Consider the following 20,318-nt stretch of genomic DNA (forward strand, 5'->3'; position numbering starts at 1 on the left):
TGATTCCTCAAGAGAATGCATGAGACCAAATAACGCTCACCAAATCTCATAAAAACTGCGTTTATTTTATTTACAAAAAAAAAATTCTTGTTTTTATAGATGTATATAATAGGCGATTGAGGAAATCTTAGGTTTGGGCTTGGCAAAGATGTGATTATGATTCATATTTTGAGAAAAATATTAAATACCGTAAACCCCTCGAAAGCCAACCAAAAAAGAGTAAGGTGAGAAATTCATTTTTAAAAAAATTAAAAGTAAGTAGTTTTTTTTTTTTTTTTTTTTTTTTTTTTTTTTTTTTTTTTTTTTTTGGCGCATCGACTGCCTTGGCCATTAGCGCCCAAAGTAAGTAGTTTTAATAAAAAAAAGTTTAGAGAAATTAGAAAATCTGAATTCACTCCCATAAATTGAGGAAATAAAGAGAATAATTTGCTAATATCTTTTTTTTCTGAAACGAAATCACCTGGAAATTTGTTATGTTGGTAGAACATTTATGATGACGAGGGAAGGGAGCGTTCGTTACACTGACGCCATGTTGGAAAGCAGTCTGGGTTTATGTTGTGTGGAGTTGTTTATGATTTACATGGTTTCTAATGGTGTGCAGGTATTTACTCCAAATATGGTAAATTCGTGCACTTGAAATAAGGAAGGCAGCCTTATAGAGATAATACTGGTAATTACTTTATGCTTATCCAATGCATTTATATTGTTTAGTATATACCTTAAAGAGGATATTATTTACTTGTATGCAGGTCAGGTAAAAAATGGGCGCCAATGAGCTTTAGTTGATGGTGCTTGTCATTTTTTTTTTTCATTTCTTTTGTTGTTTTAATATTTAACTAAACAATTTATATTTTATATTGGTAAAACTTTATGTCCTAAAACTCAGTTGTCTTTGTTAATTAAGGTTAGATAATTAATCTTGCTTGGATGTTATATCCCAAATGTTTTACTTGTGTTTTTAATAGATACATTTTTTTGTAGGTTTTAGATATTCTGACTTCTTTAGATATTTCACTTTAGCGTAGTTTACTCACAATGTTCTACGCTCATTTTGTATTGGCCAAGAAAGGGCCATTGGCAAGGATATGGCTTGCCGCCCATTGGGATAAAAAACTAACAAAAGCTCATGTATTTGAAACAAATATTGAAAAGTCAGTTGATGGAATTCTTCAGCCTAAGGTTATTTTTTAATTATTTTCACCTTTTTTTTTTGTTTGTGTATTTTTTCTTCGTGTTATTGATTGCTTAAAATTATAAAATCACCAGTTAAAATAGTTCGTTGGCAAACAATCTGTTTACAAATATTTGCTTTGCATTATTTTCTCTCTTATCAGAATAAAAAGTTTACCATTATTGTATTTAAGAAAATAGTTCTTTTTATAAATTAAAATTCATACTAAAATGTCAATAAAATTGATATTTTCAAGTATATATTTAATTTGAAATGCTTTATTGGTAAAAGTTTATTAATGTTTGCTCCTTTGGATGGAGTTCTTGATTTTATATTAAAAAATTAAAAAACAACTTTTAAGAAAACGAAAGCAAAGTGTCATTGATAAAGAGCAATGAATTCATAGACTAGATAAGTCTAACACCAAACTGATCGGTTGTTTTTTTTTTTAAATTCATGAAAATTAGAAATTTAATTCTTTATTCCGTTTAGGTAAAGATGGCTCTTCGAACATCTGGACATCTCCTACTAGGTGTAGTCCGTATATATTCCAGGAAAGCAAAATATCTCCTAGCTGACTGCAATGAAGCTTTTGTTAAAATTAAAATGGCTTTTCGACCAGGAATGGTTGATCTTCCGGAGGATAACAGAGAAGCTGCCATCAATGCTATTACACTACCCGAAGTCTTCCATGATTTCGACACACCAATGCCTGAGCTTAAGTATGCATAACTTTTTAATTATAAAATTGATATAATGTTTTTTGCCATAAAACAATCAATTGTATTCATTCCTAACTGAGATCAAGTTATTGTATGTAATTGGGAATTAGTGAGAATAGGATATAGTTATAATTCTTTCTTTGAATGTTCTTGTTGCAGTTCCTAAGTAATATTGTGGCAATTAACGTTGGATGAATGTTCTTGATGTATATAAATTATTAAATGCCAGTTTAATTTGTATTTGAATATTGTTTCAAAATCAGAATTTAATCATAAAAAGGAGAAATTAGATTTTTTTTTTTTTTTTTTTCTATTTGATCGGCTATTGGGTTTTTATATTTTACTAACTTTTTTTAAGTGATGTGGACATTGAAGCTCAGTTCAGTATAAATCAGTCTAGAGCTGAAGAAATAACCATGAGGGAGGATTATGGAAATATGAGCAGTATAGTGGAGCAAGAAGAGGGTTTTGGTGATATGGGTTTCGGTCCAGATGGCCAAGACATTTTAAGGCATGCTAGCAGATTGGAACATTCTCTTGATCAGGTATATTAATGTATAATTAAAAAAAAAAAAAACCCTAAGATCTTTTTCTATGACTTTTTATTATTTAATTTCTGGATTTTAGGCCAATTTATTATTCAGCGAGACTGTGGAACATTTAGACAAAGATAAAGAACCTCAACCATCTACATCTTCTGCACCGCTGGAAAGGCCCCCTTTGGACATAGATGCTCCTATAAGAGATGACGGTTTTGGAGGAAATTTAGGTTCAGATATTATTGGTCAGTTCCTTAAAATCTCAAAAATTATGAGATACATTGTCAGAATAAAGCATAAACTGTTTCAATTGTATATAAGTGCTCAATTTCATTTGTTATTTCTGCACTAAGAAAATTGTGTTATCATGAAACCAAGTTATTCCTTCACCAAATTATTAAATTTGCAATTGATAAAATATTACAAAAATTTAATATGGATATATTATCTTGATAGGAGCAGGTGGTCTGTTTGAAGGTGGTTTATTTGATGATACCCCAATGCAAGTGCCTGCGGTTGATCAGAGTGGCGCGTCTGATCAGTTACCACAGCCCACTACTTCATCAGCATTACCGCAAGCCCAAAATGGACCACAAAGTGATGACGATGACGATGATGGGGATAGATTTGGGGGCGCACCTTCGCCAACACCAGCAAGGTTATTATTCTCTTTGGCATTTAAAAATTATTGCGTTTGTTATTAGGTTATTTATTTATTGTTTTTGTGGCGTTTATTATTAGGTTGCGAATAATATAATTCGTTACTTTCTCTTACTGGAGTGAGCGTAAATTCTGCTCCATGAATGGATGGAAATATTGCATTTTTCTTCAATGTAATGTCCCCAGAAAATAGGGATTCTATTGCTGCAAATAAAAGAAAACCATAGATTTGCTAGATCGATTGCTCAGAACTTTATTTAATAATCTATAATCCGAGAAAACATCTTATTTCGTATCGGCCCAATAATACTCTAGAAAAAAAAAATATGTTGACGGACTAACTGCTTCTAAAAACAGTTGTCAATCCGAAATAAATCATATTGTCAATTTTAGTCAAAAGATATCACTCCATCAACGCGTACATTGCATTCCGCCGCGGAGATCTTGGAATCGAATCCATATGCTGGCCCTTAGATTTTCTCTTCCTGAGAGCTTCCTACAGCTCTCTGTCCGGTGAAATTCCGGTGTTGTCTGTTATGAGAGCACACTGTCAGGAGGTCGATAGTGCACTGTAAGTATGTAGTGCTGTATAATATTAGCAACTCTATTTGTAGTATCACGCAAGTTTTTGTATCATTCACCGGCTTTGGAAATTCAATATCAGATGTTGCATATTTAGTTTGGTGTTGGGAATTTCATCAACTATAGGTTATACACTTGTTCATCTGATACCAGCTAGAGATATAAAACAGCTACACGATCAAAATGAGCTCAATGTTATAGCTTTGTGCGAAACAATTTAATTTTAGTTTTCGTCAATGAATTAATATTATGAAGAGGGTGTTAACTTCTCGAAATAGAAGTTTAGTATTTTCATCCGAATAAATATGAACAGAAAGTCTAATTCGGGTGTAGAAACGAAAGAAGCGGGGTTAATATAACCTTTCTAAATTTCGATTACCAGTACTTGCTTTGCAATCTAAAACTACTCATTTGCACAGAAAAGAAAAGGCATAATTTGTAATAACAAAAATTATTCAGACCACAAAGTTCTACTTTGTGACGATGACCTTTTGATTTTTCGTGATGTGGGATCCATTTCAATTTCTAATAAATAATGCCTTTTACGGAAATGAACATTCCCTGAATGAAAAATGTAATGTCTGTGTTGTTAGATCTGAAAAAGAATACTGAAACTAGAAACATTCGTACTTATTAATTTTTTTTAAATATTTATAGGTGTCATAAAGTTTTAATCAATTCCCATAAGTTCTTATTTCAGAAAGGATTTATAATCTGCTTTCCATGTTTTCTTTAAATCCAATGCGAAATACATACACTTAATTGTCTTCTTTCTGTTTATGTATTTCTTCTTAGGAGAGATATTGAAAAAAACGGATTTAATTACTCATAGAAATTGATTATTAAATTTACCCATTACTTTTTGAAAAGTTTTGGTTAACTTGGTTGATTAAGCGTATTTTTGTTTTTTCAAATTCGTACAAAACTTTTTAATCTACAATATTTTACAGTTACTCACATTAATTTAAAAAAAACTAACATTTGACTTTCCAAGCAAAGTACCTTAAGTGTATAAAACTACGTATAACGAAATTAGAAGTTAGTTAAATTTTTTTAAGAAGTTAGAAATTGCGAACTACCGAAGGAGAAAACCTATTTTTTAATATCTTACGTTAGGTTTTCTTACTAAATTTTATTAATTATATTATTCACAGTTCTGACGGTGGTTCTCGCCCGGGTTCTCCAATGGGAGTCGCTGCTTGCCAGCCCAATGGTCAAGTAGATCCAGGTGTGTTGAATGGAGCGGAAGCTGCTTATAGTTCTCCAGGGTCAGTACCCCCACCAGCACAGCCGCAAAATTTACCATCAGATTTACCACCTCATTCGACTGATTTGCAACGGCCTGCTGCAGATCAAACAGTACTTCTTCACAATGAAGAAGAATCTTTCGCTTTGGGACCAGTTGATGCATCTGCTCTCAGGGGTAACTTACTATGTTTGTTAATTAAACCTTGAAGCCATATATTAATTTGATCATGCTTCCTCCTTAAATCATCGTATCAGAATGTTATTATTTTCTCTTAACTGTGAAAATTATTAACCTCTAGAACGTTAAAGCAAATGTAAATTAAGATGTATAAAACCTAATGATTTACTTTTCTTCTTGGGATGTGGCATGGTTTAATGATTACTCGAACGAAGCGGCTATTTTTTACTTTTCTATTACCCAGAATTGCGAACTGTTGGACTTGAAATGGATCTTGATGATCTAATTTTAGATTAACAAGAAGGAAAAATGAAGTACTCTGATGCATGGAATCCCGCTGAACCAGTTAGATTGTTTTAATAGCAAATGCGCGATGCGTTCGTAGCCTTTTGTTATTTGAATACTTTTTAAATGGGACTATCCATACACGTTGTATGACTCTAACAGAAAATACTCATTTTTCTATGTGTTTAAAATGGATCTTGATGATCTTAATTTTAGATTAACAAAAAGGAAAAATGAAGTACTCATTTTTCTACGTGTGGTTTTCCGCGAGTCCTTCACACATTGTTGGTGTGAAGGCTGTAGGCGAATAGTCTAAACTTAACTAAATAAATTTCTAATCAAAGATAATCTGAAAATCAGATCTAAGAAGTTTTTGGGTGATGGAGTATATGAGTTCACTACGGGTTCAAGGGACTTTAAAGGGGAAGGTAACTTCTTTGTGTTACCAGAATTACTTTGTATTTAACAAAATGTAGAGACATATTATTTTTTATTATGAGTAATTTTTTTAGCTATGAAGGATTATCCAAGATTCCTGAGATTCCTAATCCCGCGTAGAAAATAGAATATAGATTGAATAAAATGTGGAAAAACATGAAATTTTGATGCGGTGATTTATTGTAACAATTCAAGCCCCCCTTCCATTCATAACATTCCCTTATCTGCCTCTCCATAAGATTGCATCCTAATCCTAATTTTTCCTCCCAGAATTCTTGGCCAATTGGCATATCAGGAAATCCTTATTACATCAGTGGCTTTTAACGAGAGTGGGACGCAGCGTGACAGTTGATGTTAGATGTGTATCTGCTGCCGTTAGGCTCGACCAAGGCAAAGAGGAAACGAAAGCTGATAGTGGACGAAGTGAAGAATATATCTGGTGAAGAGATGAAGGCGCAGTTGAGTGACACAAGTGATATAGTTATCAGCCTTGATCTAGCTCCTCCTACAAAACGTCTAATGCATTGGAAGGAAACTGGTGGTGTTGAGAAATTGTTTGCTCTTCCTGGAAGAAACATCCCCGCCAGATGTCTTTTTAAGGTATCTATTTATTGATTATTTTTGAGTATAACTTTTCACTGTGATCAGTTTACCTTCCCACTAGCTTAGTTTGAAGTATTTCAGGTTTTATATGTGCATATATATTATATTCAGGTTCCGTAACTTATGTTTGTAAAGGGAGATCGACAGATATCTTAGGAATCTGTTATAGAATTTTCATAATGCTTAATTATTACTATATGATTAATAATTTCGATGGGCCTATCGTCATAAATGCTTTACATAAGTATTAACAATCAAACTTTTCAGAACTACCAGAGGCATCTTACAAGTAGGCCTGCACCAAATGAAGAACCAGTTACAGAAGCTGAAAAAGATGCTATGCAACTTGACCAAATGGGAGAACAGGAACCACCGCAGCCTCTTCCTACCAGAAGAGGCCGGAAAAGAAAAAATCAGGAATATGATGAGCAGGTACTTTTTCTCTTATTTCTCAAATTATCTTACTACTGAATTTCTAAAAGTGATATTTACTAAAAATTATAAGTAGTATATTATTATCGAATTAAGCAAAGTTGTAAATGCCATCAGTTTCATTCTAATGTTCGACTTGTGAATTCTTGAAAATTGCAATAGTAAAAAAGCCAGAATTTTTTAAAAAAGTATTGTAAACTGGACCTTTCAGTCCAATGCATATAATTATCTAAAAATAAAAAGAAACTATGGATCTATGGTCAAAGATTCTTTTAAGACTAAATTCGAAAATTCTTAAGTTAATAAAAAAAAAAGTGATGCCAGAACACTAAACCCGAATGTGAATTCTGTTAAAGAACCAAACACCAAATGAGTCACCTCTTTCATTATTTTTTTTAAGGAAGGTTACCAATTTGGTCAGGGTCTTGTACTTCGTGGCTACAAAAGTTTCTGCCAATTTGTTTAATCTAAAAATGTCGGTTGTCATTTTTTAAGTTATTTTTATTTCAGTTTCAGGAAGAAGAAGATAAAAAAGGAAATGCTACTCCGTTGCGAAAAGATGACCATTTGGATGTTCCACCTATGTCTGTTGCTCCAATGTCTGTAGGACCAATGTCCGTTGCTCCACAACCAGAGAGTGAAGGTCTTGATATTTTATCCGTACCGCCACTTTCTGTTGCACCTTTAGAAGAACCTATGTCAGTAGGACCACCACCAGATCCAAATCAGCAACAACCACCAAATATGACACCATTTAGCGTAGATTCATCTTTGCCACATTTGCCACCAGAGCAAATGAGTTTGCTAGAACAGTCATTAGCTCCAGGACAAACACCTCTTCATAATCTGGGCTACGACGAACAAGAAGTTCCTAGAGAGGGTGAAAGCAATGTGCAGCCACCACAATCAGAAATCCCACCAAATGGTTAGCTCTTTTTTTCATTATTTTTATGCGTTGCATCAAATTTATTCATTAACTTCTCAATCTAACATAGTTTTAGTTAAAAGTATTTGAGGTTTGCAGGCAGAAGATGTCTTTGTAGGAAGACCATATTCTTTAAACATAAATGCTGATTGAATAAAAAATTAAACTTGGCTTTACCATTAAAAAAAGTTCAGTTCAAGGTGCTTTAAATATTTGCTGTACTACACTGTAAAAGTTGAAAATTATACTAAAGGGAAGGTCATTTCAGGTTCTTTTCTTAATTTAACCAAACTGTAATGTTTCCTGTAACTTCTTGCTTAATAGATCAAACCCTGCAAGGTTTTCTCAAGCTACATAGCGGTTACTTTTAATAATATTTTAAATTTAATAGTTCTAAATTAAGAGGTCTAACAGTTTACAACGCTACAGCAAAATTTTACGGTAATTAGTAATGGGCCCTTCATTGTATTGGGGGTTGGGCGTAGCGTCAACAACCCTACCCTGCAAATCCTTAGTTCTTTACTAAACCTCAATTGAAAAATTGAGGAGGCTAAGGCCCTTCAAGGGCTGTTAATAACCAAGAAGAAGTAAGTAGTAATAGTAAGAACTTACTGCTGGAGTCTTAGTAGAAAATTAAATATATATTTATAATTATAATTTACTTTTTTAAACTGAAATAAAATTCAGCTTATCATTTGTTATTCTTTGTTTTCAAGAATGTCCCCAATCGGAGCTGATGGCAAATATGGGTTATGATGAGAATGCACCTCCGCCTACCACTCCAGGAGCATTATCCGAAAAGGGTGCGGCAACACCTTGGGCAGAAGATTATGAATTTCCAGTTTCTGTAGGTCCAGCTGAAGAGCAAGCTACAGATGAAACTTTTGAACAATTTGAAGAAAGGGTTTTGAACAAAAGAGCAGCACATATGTATAATTTAGTCAGGACAAAAATAGTGCACGAGAATACCCTCTACTTTTCAAACCTTGTAGTGCGGAACAATAGGAAACAGGTAGGTAGTTTTAATATATTTACTTATTTGTGAAAAATTCATTTTCGGGTTTACTTAGATTTTCAGAAAAGGTATAGTAGTTTTCCTTAAAATAATAAATTAATAGAACCAATAAATTTATGGCCACAATTTTCTCTTACTTTCTGCCCTTTCCTTAATTGGGTACACGGAATTTGTACAACTGATACATGTTTTCTTTCTATTTTACAGGTGTCGAATCAGACAATTTTGACTTTCTCTTATTTTTAGGATGATTAGTAGCTCTCTTGATGGATTCTATCTACTTGAATTAATTTTTATTTTTCGGTGCATCGACAGCTTGGTCATTATTGCTTGAAATAATTTCCCGAGAACATATTACAGTTAAACATTTCAAATTGTAGAGCTTTATATAATTTAAAAAGTCTATACAAATTAAAACATGCGGGAAAAAACAAAGCAATCCTGATTTTGAGGGTTAGATCGGATCCAGAAAACTTTTTAGCGTTAAACATTTTTGTTTATGGTGGTCAGGGAACAGTTGTAACGCTAAAATTCCTAAACTTGAGGACAATTAGCGTTGGTTTTCGCGGTCATTTCCCCTCTAAAAATTTCCTTCGACATATTTGTGAGTATAGCTATACTTTGAGGAATTCAGTTTGTTGTCAGGATAGGATTTCCGAAGATATGACAAGGATTACTTTGTAAAGAGAATTTAATAAGGGAAAGTCGAATGAGCTTTAATTTTGTTTGATTCTTAGTTTAAAAACCTTTTTCAATGTTGTGTTTTTCCCGCAGGCTGCCCAAAAGTTCTATTCATTATTGATGTTGAAAAAGTTCCAAGTGGTCGAGTTACATCAAGAACAATCGTATGCAGAAATATTAATAGAGAAAGGTCCAAATTTTGAAAATCCAACATTGTAAAGAAATTCCTCCCCCCCAAAAAAGACAGTTTGTGTCCCTATATGTAAATAGTCTCCCTTGTATTTCTATATTATATTTTGTTTTTATTTTATTAAAAAGACAATTTGCTACGAATATATTTAATAAATTTTTGTATAGAACAAAAGTTTTAGATTGTAACTTATTTATTATGACTTGTTTCATTTTTGGAAGGAAGTGTTTAAGCCATTTTAATTTGAGAAAATTATAAAAGCTTTTGAAGCTTTGTTCTTTATATATAAATTTTTTCTTCTCTGTTGAGTGATTTCAGTAAATGTACAGGTATGAAATTGTTAATTATTTGAAATGGTAAATAAGCAAAAGCGTTGAATGTTTAAAAATTAGGCATAGCTAAAAATACTAATTTAAAGAAAAAATCTATCTTTGGCCCATTTGTGTTTTTAAATGTCTTGAATTTGTGAACCCCGATTTGTCTCCACAAAATATAGAAGTCTATTTTTATATATTAACATTTTTTTTGTGAGGACATATCGTTTGTTCGATTTTACCAAAAATAAAAATTAATGACGATTTGTTGAAGATAAAAAACATTTCAGTGCCAAAGATAGTGCATTGCATTTAATTTTATTTAAATAACCTTCTTCAATTACGCTAAACGTTTGCAGACGATTGTTAGGATTTTTTTTTATTTCGTTGATGCGCAGTCTACTTCGAAGGTTCGTTTACAAGTGCTTAAACTTATTCGCAAAAATACTTGATAAAAAAAACAAGTATTTTGCTAGATTACGACTGAGCAGATCCTAAACCAATCAAAATTAATGCACCAAAGTAATTGAAAATAAGTTTTACAGTTTGTACTCTTGTTTTGTGCACAGATTTTATCCGTCGCAGCATGCATGTTGAAAATGCTGATCATGTGAAATAACGGAAAAACATTAGAAGGGGTCAAATTTCTGAACCCAAAACTCTGAAGATGCAAGAAAGTCTGAAACCGATCAAACAACAAGCATACTACGACGGATAATTATTACTTCACCTTGCATTGCAGATCCTTTTATAAATATATATATTTAAAAAAAAAAATAAAAAACTACAGCTCTGATCTGTTCTGTTTAAAACCGTAATGTTTTGAAGTTGTTATTTCTAGGTGTTCCAATATCTTTACTTTCCTCCCATTTTCTATAATTGTTCATTCATGTGGAAGAAGAATGATGTTAATGGGGAGAAAGTAACTATATTTTGTTTATAAGAATTAAACTTTCTCACGTTTCCATTCGATAAAATAATTTACCCTTCAGATGATTAATGGTATCGATAATTTACTAATTGTAATGCCTTAGTTGTTAATTAGAAGCATTAAGTGAAGAGATGGCAAAATAATTTCAAAGAGAGCCAATATCTGAGTTACTAAAAGTAAGTAAAACCTATATAACCAAACTAATGGCGCAGTCAAAATTTACTCAAGCAATTAGTCTAGAGAAGTACTCTTTTTTTTTTGTAAATAATGTTAAATTTTTTCTTATTGGTATTGTATTCATTTTGTAATAATGAATAAAATGTTTGTACATATCTAAGAATATTAAGCACTTTTCGTATTTTTTTTTTTTTAAATACACCTTTATATATATATAATTATTTATATATATATTATATATAATTATTTTATGATATGATGCATAAAGAAGATAAGGTAAAAAATTGTAGTTGTAAAATTGTTACTTACCGACCACATTAAATATTTTTACACTTGTAAGTTAATTTGCTAGATAAATTTTATCCAGGTTCAAATATATATTTCATAAGAAAGTAGGGAAAAAAGTGAGACCCTGAAAGTTATTTTTATGTACAAAAAGCTATAAATAAATATATGTCAATTTGTTACATTGGAAGCATTTGTAAATTACACTAAAGAAAATGCATTCATTAGCGTTTATATTAATATCCTTATCCACAAAAAGGAATTTAACATTACGTCCTAATGTCTAAACCATTTTATCTCAGAATATTTTTTTTTTTTTTAATTTTTTATTTGAGGAGGGAAAGAGGCAGCAAAATAATGGAAGTAGAACTTTCAACAAATTGTGCCGCCTTTTCATTAAGATAAGTATTTTTCTAAACAAATGGGCTCTCTGTTTAACTCTAAAATAATTGGTTGTAACTTCGAACAATTTTTTTTCTTCTCAACTTTTGTCTGTAAAAATTGATTTTAGATGGGTTGTTTAGGATTATTTTTTCCTCGTTTTGTTTCCAATAATTATGAATCAATATCTGTCTCGAAATTCTATCGTAGCAGTTATTATGTCACAGCGTTTTTTTCCTAGTTGTATAAGGAAGTAATATTCAAATTCGACTGTTACTGCTAGGATGATATCTCGTGGAAGGAATGAGTAAGTTAAAATTGATTAAACTAACTTCTCCCGTCTATATGAAACTTGTTTTCCAGATAGTTTATTTTTTTATTATTTAAGGCGCGTCAACATCTAAGGTTATTGGCGCCCGGAGCTTTTTTCAGTGCACTGCCGGCCTCCGGACAGTGTTCTCTCGTTACAGACAACACTGTCCATCACCGGACAGTGAGCTGTAAGATGCTCCTAGGAAGAGAAAATCTAAGGGTCAGCAGCTGGATTCGAACCCGGGACCTCCGCGGGTCCAGTTCGCTAACCGCATAGCTAATCCCTTCCCTGATAGTTTATTGTTGGATCATTTCATTAAATCTGTCCGGCAGGACAGTTGTGTAAGAATTGATCGTCAAAAACTGCATTAGGAAGCCTGAATTGTTGAAATAATCATATTATTAGATACCACAATATAATCAACTACTTATGGTCGATTGTAATTTCTAAGTTTTAATACTGATAATAGGGACGAGTGTTCGTCTAGTGATCATGAGCGCGGCTTTAAAAGTAGGAGGTCGCCATTTCGAATCCCGTGTATGGCCACTTTTTATTTGTTAGATAAAATTGTTTATAGTATAATATGTGCTTCTGCCCATCTTGTAACAGCTCGGAGGGTTTGACATGAATACTATTACAGGAGAGCGTGTAAAAGATTAAGAGTACATCAAAATAAGGGAGCAATGAGCATAAGAGAGTAATGTGGGAAAAATAAGTGTATTTATTAATGTAATTCTGCGGAGTCAGCTCGAGGTGTCAGGCTCGTGTGAACATTGCTGTAACTCCTCCCTCCGTAAGATTGAGGCTGACCTCAGCTTCAGACGGGTAGTCTCGGGTAGCGATGATCTTTCTAATCAGCAGCAGGTTCATGAACTGGAACTTCAGATTGCACTGCATCTGCTTTTTTGCATATTTTCTCACAGCAGTATCTGTTCTGGAATACTATTACAACAGCTAAAAAGATTAATATTACTATAAGCAAAGGGAAGGGATTAGCTATGAGGTTAGCATACTGGACTCCCACGCGGAGGTCCCGGGTTCGAATCCAGCAGCTGACCCTTAAATTTTCTCTTCCTAGGAGCTTCTTACAGCTCACTGTCCGGTGATGGACAGTGTTGTCTGTAACGAGAGAACACTGTCCGGAGGCCGGCAGTGCACTGGAAAAAGCTCCGGGCGCTAATAACCTCAGCTGTTGATGCGCAAAAAAAAAAAAAAAAATTACTATAAGCAAATAGTAAATAAATATGTGGTCATCAAGATGAATCTCATCTATTGTTTCTAAAGGTTGAACATTAATATTGGCTTCATGAATTTGGTCGAAAGTAAAATTTGTATAAGATTTGAATTTTGGTACTTCAGATGGAGGCATAACATTGCTTTCCCAATATACATAAGGTTTACTATAATTTAATAAATACTCTGAGCTGTTAAGATACATCAATTGAACAAATTTCGGATTCAAAGTAAAATTCTGAAAATTAATATTTACAATAATTTTTGTAACATTATACATTAGATATTGATTTATAATAGGAATAAATTTTATAAATGGAGATACATTTTTTATAACTAATAATTCACAATCATTTAAGTCTTTATCTTCTATTATTTGATTTACACATTTGTTTTCAACTAAAGTTATATTCTTGCAATAATAATTTTCATTAATTAAGACACAATTACCTGTGAGTAACTCATTATCTCTTATTACGAGCGAAGGATGAACATGAATTGTTACGATTTCCTTTCCTTTAAGTACAGGATAGGAAAGAAGGAAAAATGTTTCGTAGGTTGGGGATTTGAGCGGAAACTGTATAAAATAGGAAATGTAATCATTGTGGATAGAACAATGTACCGTGCCCAATTGCCATAATATTTCTAAGTCTTTTGATATTAAATTTACTTTAGAATTTTTAACCATGATGTCTAATTCTTCAAGAGTTAGAATGCTAGAATGTAGGATGTTTATTTTACAAAATTCTATACTTGTCACTAAATCATTTATTTTGTTGTATATTAAAGTGAGTGTACCAAATAGAAATGAGAGTTGTTGGTTAAGTTCTAGGGCACTAGATTCGTTATAGATTAGTTTAAAATAGTCAGTTATTTTTTGATTGTTTGAGTGTATAATTTTGAGGTCTTTATTGAATTCTTCTATAAGTCTTTTGTTAACTGTCAGTTGCTTTTCAACATTATGTTCTAAGTGATATTCGTTGGTCTGAACTTGTTTAAGTATATAGTCATATTTAGCTTTATCATTGGCGTCCATATTACCAGTAAGCCATGATATTGCGGTTCCAAGTCCGTTTATAAGTCCTCGTTTAACTCTATTTGTATTAGAATGCAGGAGGGCTAGTTTCGTTTTTGTGTTTTTCAAGTGTAAATTGATAATGTTAATATAGTGTTCGTCTTGCGTTTTAGCTCGAATGAGTTGCAGTGATCTTTCAATGTTGCCTAATTCTGTCTGCAGAAATTTTAAATCAATGTTGTGCATATATGTATACGTCTGGTTAATCAAAAAGGAATCTTGTATTTTGATTGGGACAATACCATAAGTCTTGCTTAAGTAAGTCGTCTTGTACGAGACCACTGGGACCAGGAATAGGAGAATGAGCATCTTGTGCTGAAACAAGAGGGTCTTTTTGTTTTATTCGTCTTCTAGGTCTTTTGATGCGATTAGGATGTATTTTAAAGGAGTGCCTAGGGTTTAGGTTGGGATTTTTGGCAGTTTTCTTTGTTTTGTCATAAGCTATGTACCTTAAAATATTTAGGTTTATTTTTCTTGTGAAAAGTTGTTCTTAAATATGGATAGTCAGGAATGTCTATGTTTTTCTCACGACTAATGTTTAACTTCTCGGTTCTTCGTTGTTTTTCTTCTTCCGTTTTATTTTTGACCATTTTATGCACTAATTTTAATTTTTCTAAGTAATTGTTTGCACGTTCTTCTGTTATAAGGGTTTCTGTAAGTTCGTTAGTGTAAGGATTTTTAGATACACCGAAGGTGATTTCCATAGGTGTTAATTTTAATGTACTGTTTAAGGTATTATTAAAGGCTATAAGGGCTATTTCATATTTTCCTCTGTTTTATTACTTTTTGTTTCTAACTGAATAGCATTTAAAAGTTCGATCAATGTAGAGTGGGCTCTTTCTAATAAACCTTGCGAATCGGGGTGACCTGGAGTAATATAATATGGTTCGATATCATACAATTTTAGGAAATTTTTCAATCCTTCGTTGTCGAATTCTCTACCGTTGCCCATTTGTACTATTTTTGGGGTAGGAGATAATGAGAAATATTCATTAAGACAAGATTGTATTTCTAACTGATTGAGACTAGTTAGTGGGTAAGCCATGAGTTTCTTAGAAAAGCAGTCTATAATAGTAAGGAATTTACGTTGGTCGTATTGAAAGGTATCTAGTTGAAGTTTCTCAAAAGGTCTTTCTGGAGTCGGAGTGATTTTATAATCTACATGAACAGGTTTCCTTTCATATTTTGTCTTAAGGCAAATTGGACATTTATTTATATAGTCTGTAACATCTCTTAACATGGAGGGCCAATAATACTTTCTACGAAGTTGGTTATAACTTTCGTTAATTCCGCGGTGATAGTTTTTTCCAGTGTGATAATTAGAGATTATTTCTTTTTGTTCTTCTAGATCTGTAACGTCTAGATTGAGTTTTGTATACCTTTTTAATTTTATAGAGTTGAAATTGTTAGTTATTACATTTTTAAAGTTATTAAAAATAGATTCGTATTCTTCATTTAAAGGACCTTCTTTAGAGCATAGAATTCCGTAAGTGGTATTAGGTTTTAAGAACTCAGTACAAAGAAGTTGGATGTTAGGAATGTCTGAGGAGTTCTGAATGAAAAGTTTTAGTCTATTTTTCCCGAATATTTTATGAATAGTTGGTGATTTTGTACCTCGTTCTAAAATTATTTGGTTCTGTTCGATGTTAAGTATTTTGTCGTCATCTACAGTTACGACCTGTTCGTTAGAACTGTCTTGAGAATGTACAGTTATTAAACTTGCATTTTCGTTGTCATTGTTTTCGTTTCCGTATTCCCTAAGAAAATCTTCAAGTGTCTCTTGGGCTAATTCGTCAAGTGTGTTTACTGGGTGGTCAGTAATTCTGGACAGTGCGTCCGCTACGTTGTTAGTTTTTCCTTGGACATATTTAATATCAAAATCGAATTCTTCTAATAAAAGTTTCCATCGTATTAACTTTGAATTCGGTTCTTTTATATTGTGTAACCATTGTAAGGGTTTATGGTCAGTTTGTATTAAGAATTTCCTTCCATAGAGGTAAGGACGAAAATGTTTGCAGGCCCAAACGATAGATAATAGTTCTTTCTCAATAGTGGATAGGTTTAGTTCATGTTTATTAAGGGTTCTAGATGCGTATGATATGGGTAAGTCTTTTCCGTTAGTTATTTGAGATAGTACTGCTCCAATAGCATAGTTTGAGGCGTCTGTAGTTAGGATAAATTGTTTAGAGAAATCTGGAAGTTGAAGTATTGGACTGTTTTGTAGTAAAAGTTTAAATTTTTCAAATGCCTGTTTGTATTCTTTGTTTTCTGTGTCTATTTTCGCGTCTTTTCTAAGTGCCAAAGTAAGTGGTTTACAAATTTTTGCATAATTTTTCACCATTTTTCTGTAATAACCTGTTAATCCTAAAAACTGTTTGATTTGTTTGGTCGTCCTTGGGATGGGAAAAGTTCTAATTGCTTCTAACTTTAGAGGATTGGGTCGGATTCCATCCTCAGAAATGAGATGGCTAAGTATAAAAGCTCACGTTTGAAAAATTCCGTCTTGTCAAGCTGTATTTTCAGATTATGTTGTTTCAGTTTGTCAAATACTGTTTTTAAATGTTTTAGATGTTCGTCTAAGCTGTCCGAGAAAATGATTATATCGTCCATATAAATTAAAACGTTTGGTAGTCTTGAGAAAACTATGTTCATTGCTCTTTGGAAGGTTGGTGGTCCGTTTTTTAATCCAAAGGGCAAGCGACAAAATTCGTAGTGACCAGTTTCAGTGGAGAATGCGGTTTTTGGGACCGATTCTGGTTCTACTTCAATCTGGTGGAAGCCTGAAGCCAGATCTATGGCCGAAAAATAAGTGGCTCTCCCTATTTTTCCAAACAAATCCTCGATGTTTGGTAGAGGATATTTATCCGCTATAGTTTTCTCGTTCAATTTTCTATAATCGATAACAACACGAATTTTCTTTTTTCCTGAAGCGTCTGCCTTTTTTGGAACTACCCAAATGGGGGAGTTGTAAGGGGAATTAGAATGTTGAATTATTTTATTTTGTAATAGCTTGTCAATTTCGATCTGTACTTCTTTTTGAAAAATTTGGGGATATCTATAATTTTTAGTGTATACTGGTAGTTCGTCCGTAGTGTTAATTTTACGTATGTTTTAAGAGGTTCGTACAACTTAACGGTTCGTTATCTTTTAATATTATTTCTGGGAACTTTTTAACTAAGTCTATTATTTTATTCCGTTCTTCTTCGTTCATATGCTCTGTACGAATTAAGTGTGGAATGCTTTCTACAGTTTCTCTAATATTTTCTGGACAGTTGGTCGCGAAATTATTAGGGTAACATAGACTATCTACTTCTTCTACCTCCATAGGCTCAGGGCTAATGGTCATAAGCTCATTGGAGTACGCTACACAAGTACATTCGTTATTTTTTATATCTACAATTCCTTCTTCTATATTAAATTTATTATTTTTAACAGATTTAAGTAATCCCGTTTTCAAGTTGGGAATTGACCTAACAGGTACAGTTATTACATTAAATCCTGGTTTTAACTTAATTTCCTTACTGTCTATAGATAATAATAATTGTTTTGCTCCGCTTTCGTATTCTAATGTTTCTTTCGAAATTCACATTTGCTTTAATTTGTCTTAATGTTTAACCATGCCCTAATAAAATATCGTACTTGGGAGAAAAATCGAATAGGTACATTTTAATTTTTTGTTTATTTGGAAATACGAGATCTGGTACAAAGTATAAGTATATATTCAGAACCTTTGCTGGTTCCAGCGGGGGTTTTCACAATGAATTCTTCTTTATACTTAGTAATATTAGGAACAAGGGATGGTTTTATGTAATTTTTTAACGATCCTGTGTCGATTAACCACTTCCTGTCTTTGTAGTCGATAAAGTGTGGTAGAGATTTATTAATTATTTTTAACTCAAACTGTCTGGGGGCTTTGTTGGATGCCTGCCCAAGTCTAAAAAATGATTGAAACGTTCTGTAATGTTACTCACGGCGTTCGTTAGTTGATTAAGTTGGGTTTGCATTTTTTCCGTTTCTGGGGCTTCTTTAATGTAAGTCATTTCCTGTGGCGATTTGTAATTGCTGAAATTTGGTTTAGACGTTTGTGTTTTCATAGAAACTGTATTTTGAGAAAACCAATTTGGATGATGTGGTTGATAAGTGTTTTGTTGGTAGTTGGGTGGGCGAAAGTTTTCTTTAGGATTCCATGGATTGGGTTGTCGCATCGGTTGATTATAACTAGTGAAATGAGGTTTTTGATTTGATGGTTTACTATGATAAGGTTTGGAATGTACTTTAGGTGGTTCGTAATTTGGGATTTTAAAATGTGGTATGTTCTGTGGTCTCCTTGCGTCATTTTTGTTAATAACATCTAAGGTTGAGTTATATCTTAATTGTTCAAGTACTATACTGCAGTCATTTATGAGTTTAGTTCGTGCGTCTTCTAAATTTTTTGGTTGTAGAACTTGTAAGTGTGAACCTAAAGTTGGATGTATTCCGTGAAGTAAAGTTCTTACAAGTGTCGCGTCTAGTTGTTCCGTTAGCATTGTTAATATCGGGTTATGTACCCCATCTAACTTGTATCTGGTTATGACGTTAGTCCGTTTTTCGTCAAGTTTATTTAGAAATTCTATAGGGTGTTCCCTATTGTTAGATTTCATTACGGTTATTTCGGCAATTAGGTCTGGAACAGTTCTATTATCTGCAAAAGTTTTTCTTTAATATTCTAATAATATCCAATAAATGATCCGCATTATTATTTAGGACAACAGCCTCTGCGGGACCGTCTAAATGGCTCATTGCCGCTCTAAATAGAATCCAATGATTGCTATCCCTTTCCTGTACAGTTTCGTCGCAATGTACTGCATAAATGTCTTGAAGGGTGGATATGAAATTAGGTAATTTATAGGGAGTTCCGTCATAACGGGGAATGTATTTGAGTACTTCAAGCGATATGGGTTTAGAGACTAATGGGGCTTCGTTTGCCATGTTAATTTTAAATAGGAAAAGAAAAGGAAATACACACAAAATAAGCAAAAATTAATAAAAATAAAATTAGAGATAAGAGAGAATTACTCACAAGAAATTGATCTTGAGTTCTTCTTTCTGTTGTGATGTTGCTGCTCCTGGATGTCTTCTTCCTCGTCAGGGCTGCTTCTGCTGATCGGGGCGAATGACCACATAGAAAACAAAAATTTTAAAAAAGCTTTCCGAGTCCTTGTTCGCGAGCGCCAGTTATGATATTTGAATGAGAGAAGAGCTTTTTAAAAAATTTTATTTAACAGCAAAATTAGATGTTAACAGCTCGGAGGGTTTGACATGAATACTATTACAGGAGAGCGTGTAAAAGATTAAGAGTACATCAAAATAAGGGAGCAATGAACATAATAGCATAAGAGAGTAATGTCGGAAAAATAAGTGTATTTATTAATGTAATTCTGCGGAGTCAGCTCGAGGTGTCAGGCTCGTGTGAACATTGCTGTAACTCACGATACCTAATTAGTAGTTGGACGTTAAGCCCGCCTGAAAAAATAGGTGATTACTTTATTACTGACACAATTTTTTTTTCACTTTTAACTAAAAAGTGAAAAACTTTATCATTGAAACTACCAAAATGTTAGTTTACCCTCTTATAAGTTATTTTACTTTAGAGAAGAAATTACTCCGTAAATAGGATAAATTTTACTCTATCTCTGCATAAAGGTTTTACTTAGGCACTTTTTCTGGAATAGTAGTTGTCTTTCGATTACTAAGAGTACCTTTTCTAATTTATAATTTTTGACCGCGGCGCCGTTGATATTTTTTGAACTTATCATTTTCATTAGGTGAAGTTTTGTTTTTAATTTACAATGGAAAGTATGCTTCTAATAATGTAACCAATTCATTAAGTGCCTGATTACAAATAGTTCCTTGAACAACATATAATTTATAAAATTATGAAAATTTTTGTTTCTCATTTTA

General features: G+C 32.7%; 1 protein-coding gene across 4 annotated transcripts; it reads left to right on the plus strand.

The window, feature by feature from the left end:
• The first annotated feature begins 110 nt into the window (after positions 1–110).
• vtd (RAD21 cohesin complex component verthandi) lies at positions 111–11,596 on the plus strand. 4 transcript variants are annotated; one of them, XM_074136942.1, is made up of 13 exons: positions 111–224; positions 484–670; positions 982–1,179; positions 1,664–1,893; positions 2,252–2,438; positions 2,521–2,677; positions 2,889–3,090; positions 4,829–5,097; positions 6,182–6,423; positions 6,694–6,858; positions 7,369–7,783; positions 8,500–8,795; positions 9,573–11,596. In XM_074136942.1, exons 3-13 carry the CDS (start codon positions 1,036–1,038, stop codon positions 9,696–9,698), a joined length of 2,433 nt encoding a protein of 810 aa, XP_073993043.1. In that variant the 5' UTR covers positions 111–224; positions 484–670; positions 982–1,035; the 3' UTR covers positions 9,699–11,596. The 4 variants fall into 4 exon arrangements, with proteins under 4 accessions (XP_073993043.1, XP_073993045.1, XP_073993044.1 ...); XM_074136944.1 differs by having other exon boundaries at positions 6,203–6,423; XM_074136943.1 differs by having other exon boundaries at positions 2,895–3,090.
• Positions 11,597–20,318: the final 8,722 nt, after the last annotated feature.

This window comes from Rhodnius prolixus, unplaced genomic scaffold (genome assembly GCF_049639745.1).
Source record: "Rhodnius prolixus isolate KJV_2025 unplaced genomic scaffold, Rpr scaffold_5, whole genome shotgun sequence".
Classification (NCBI taxonomy): Eukaryota; Metazoa; Arthropoda; class Insecta; order Hemiptera; family Reduviidae; genus Rhodnius; species Rhodnius prolixus.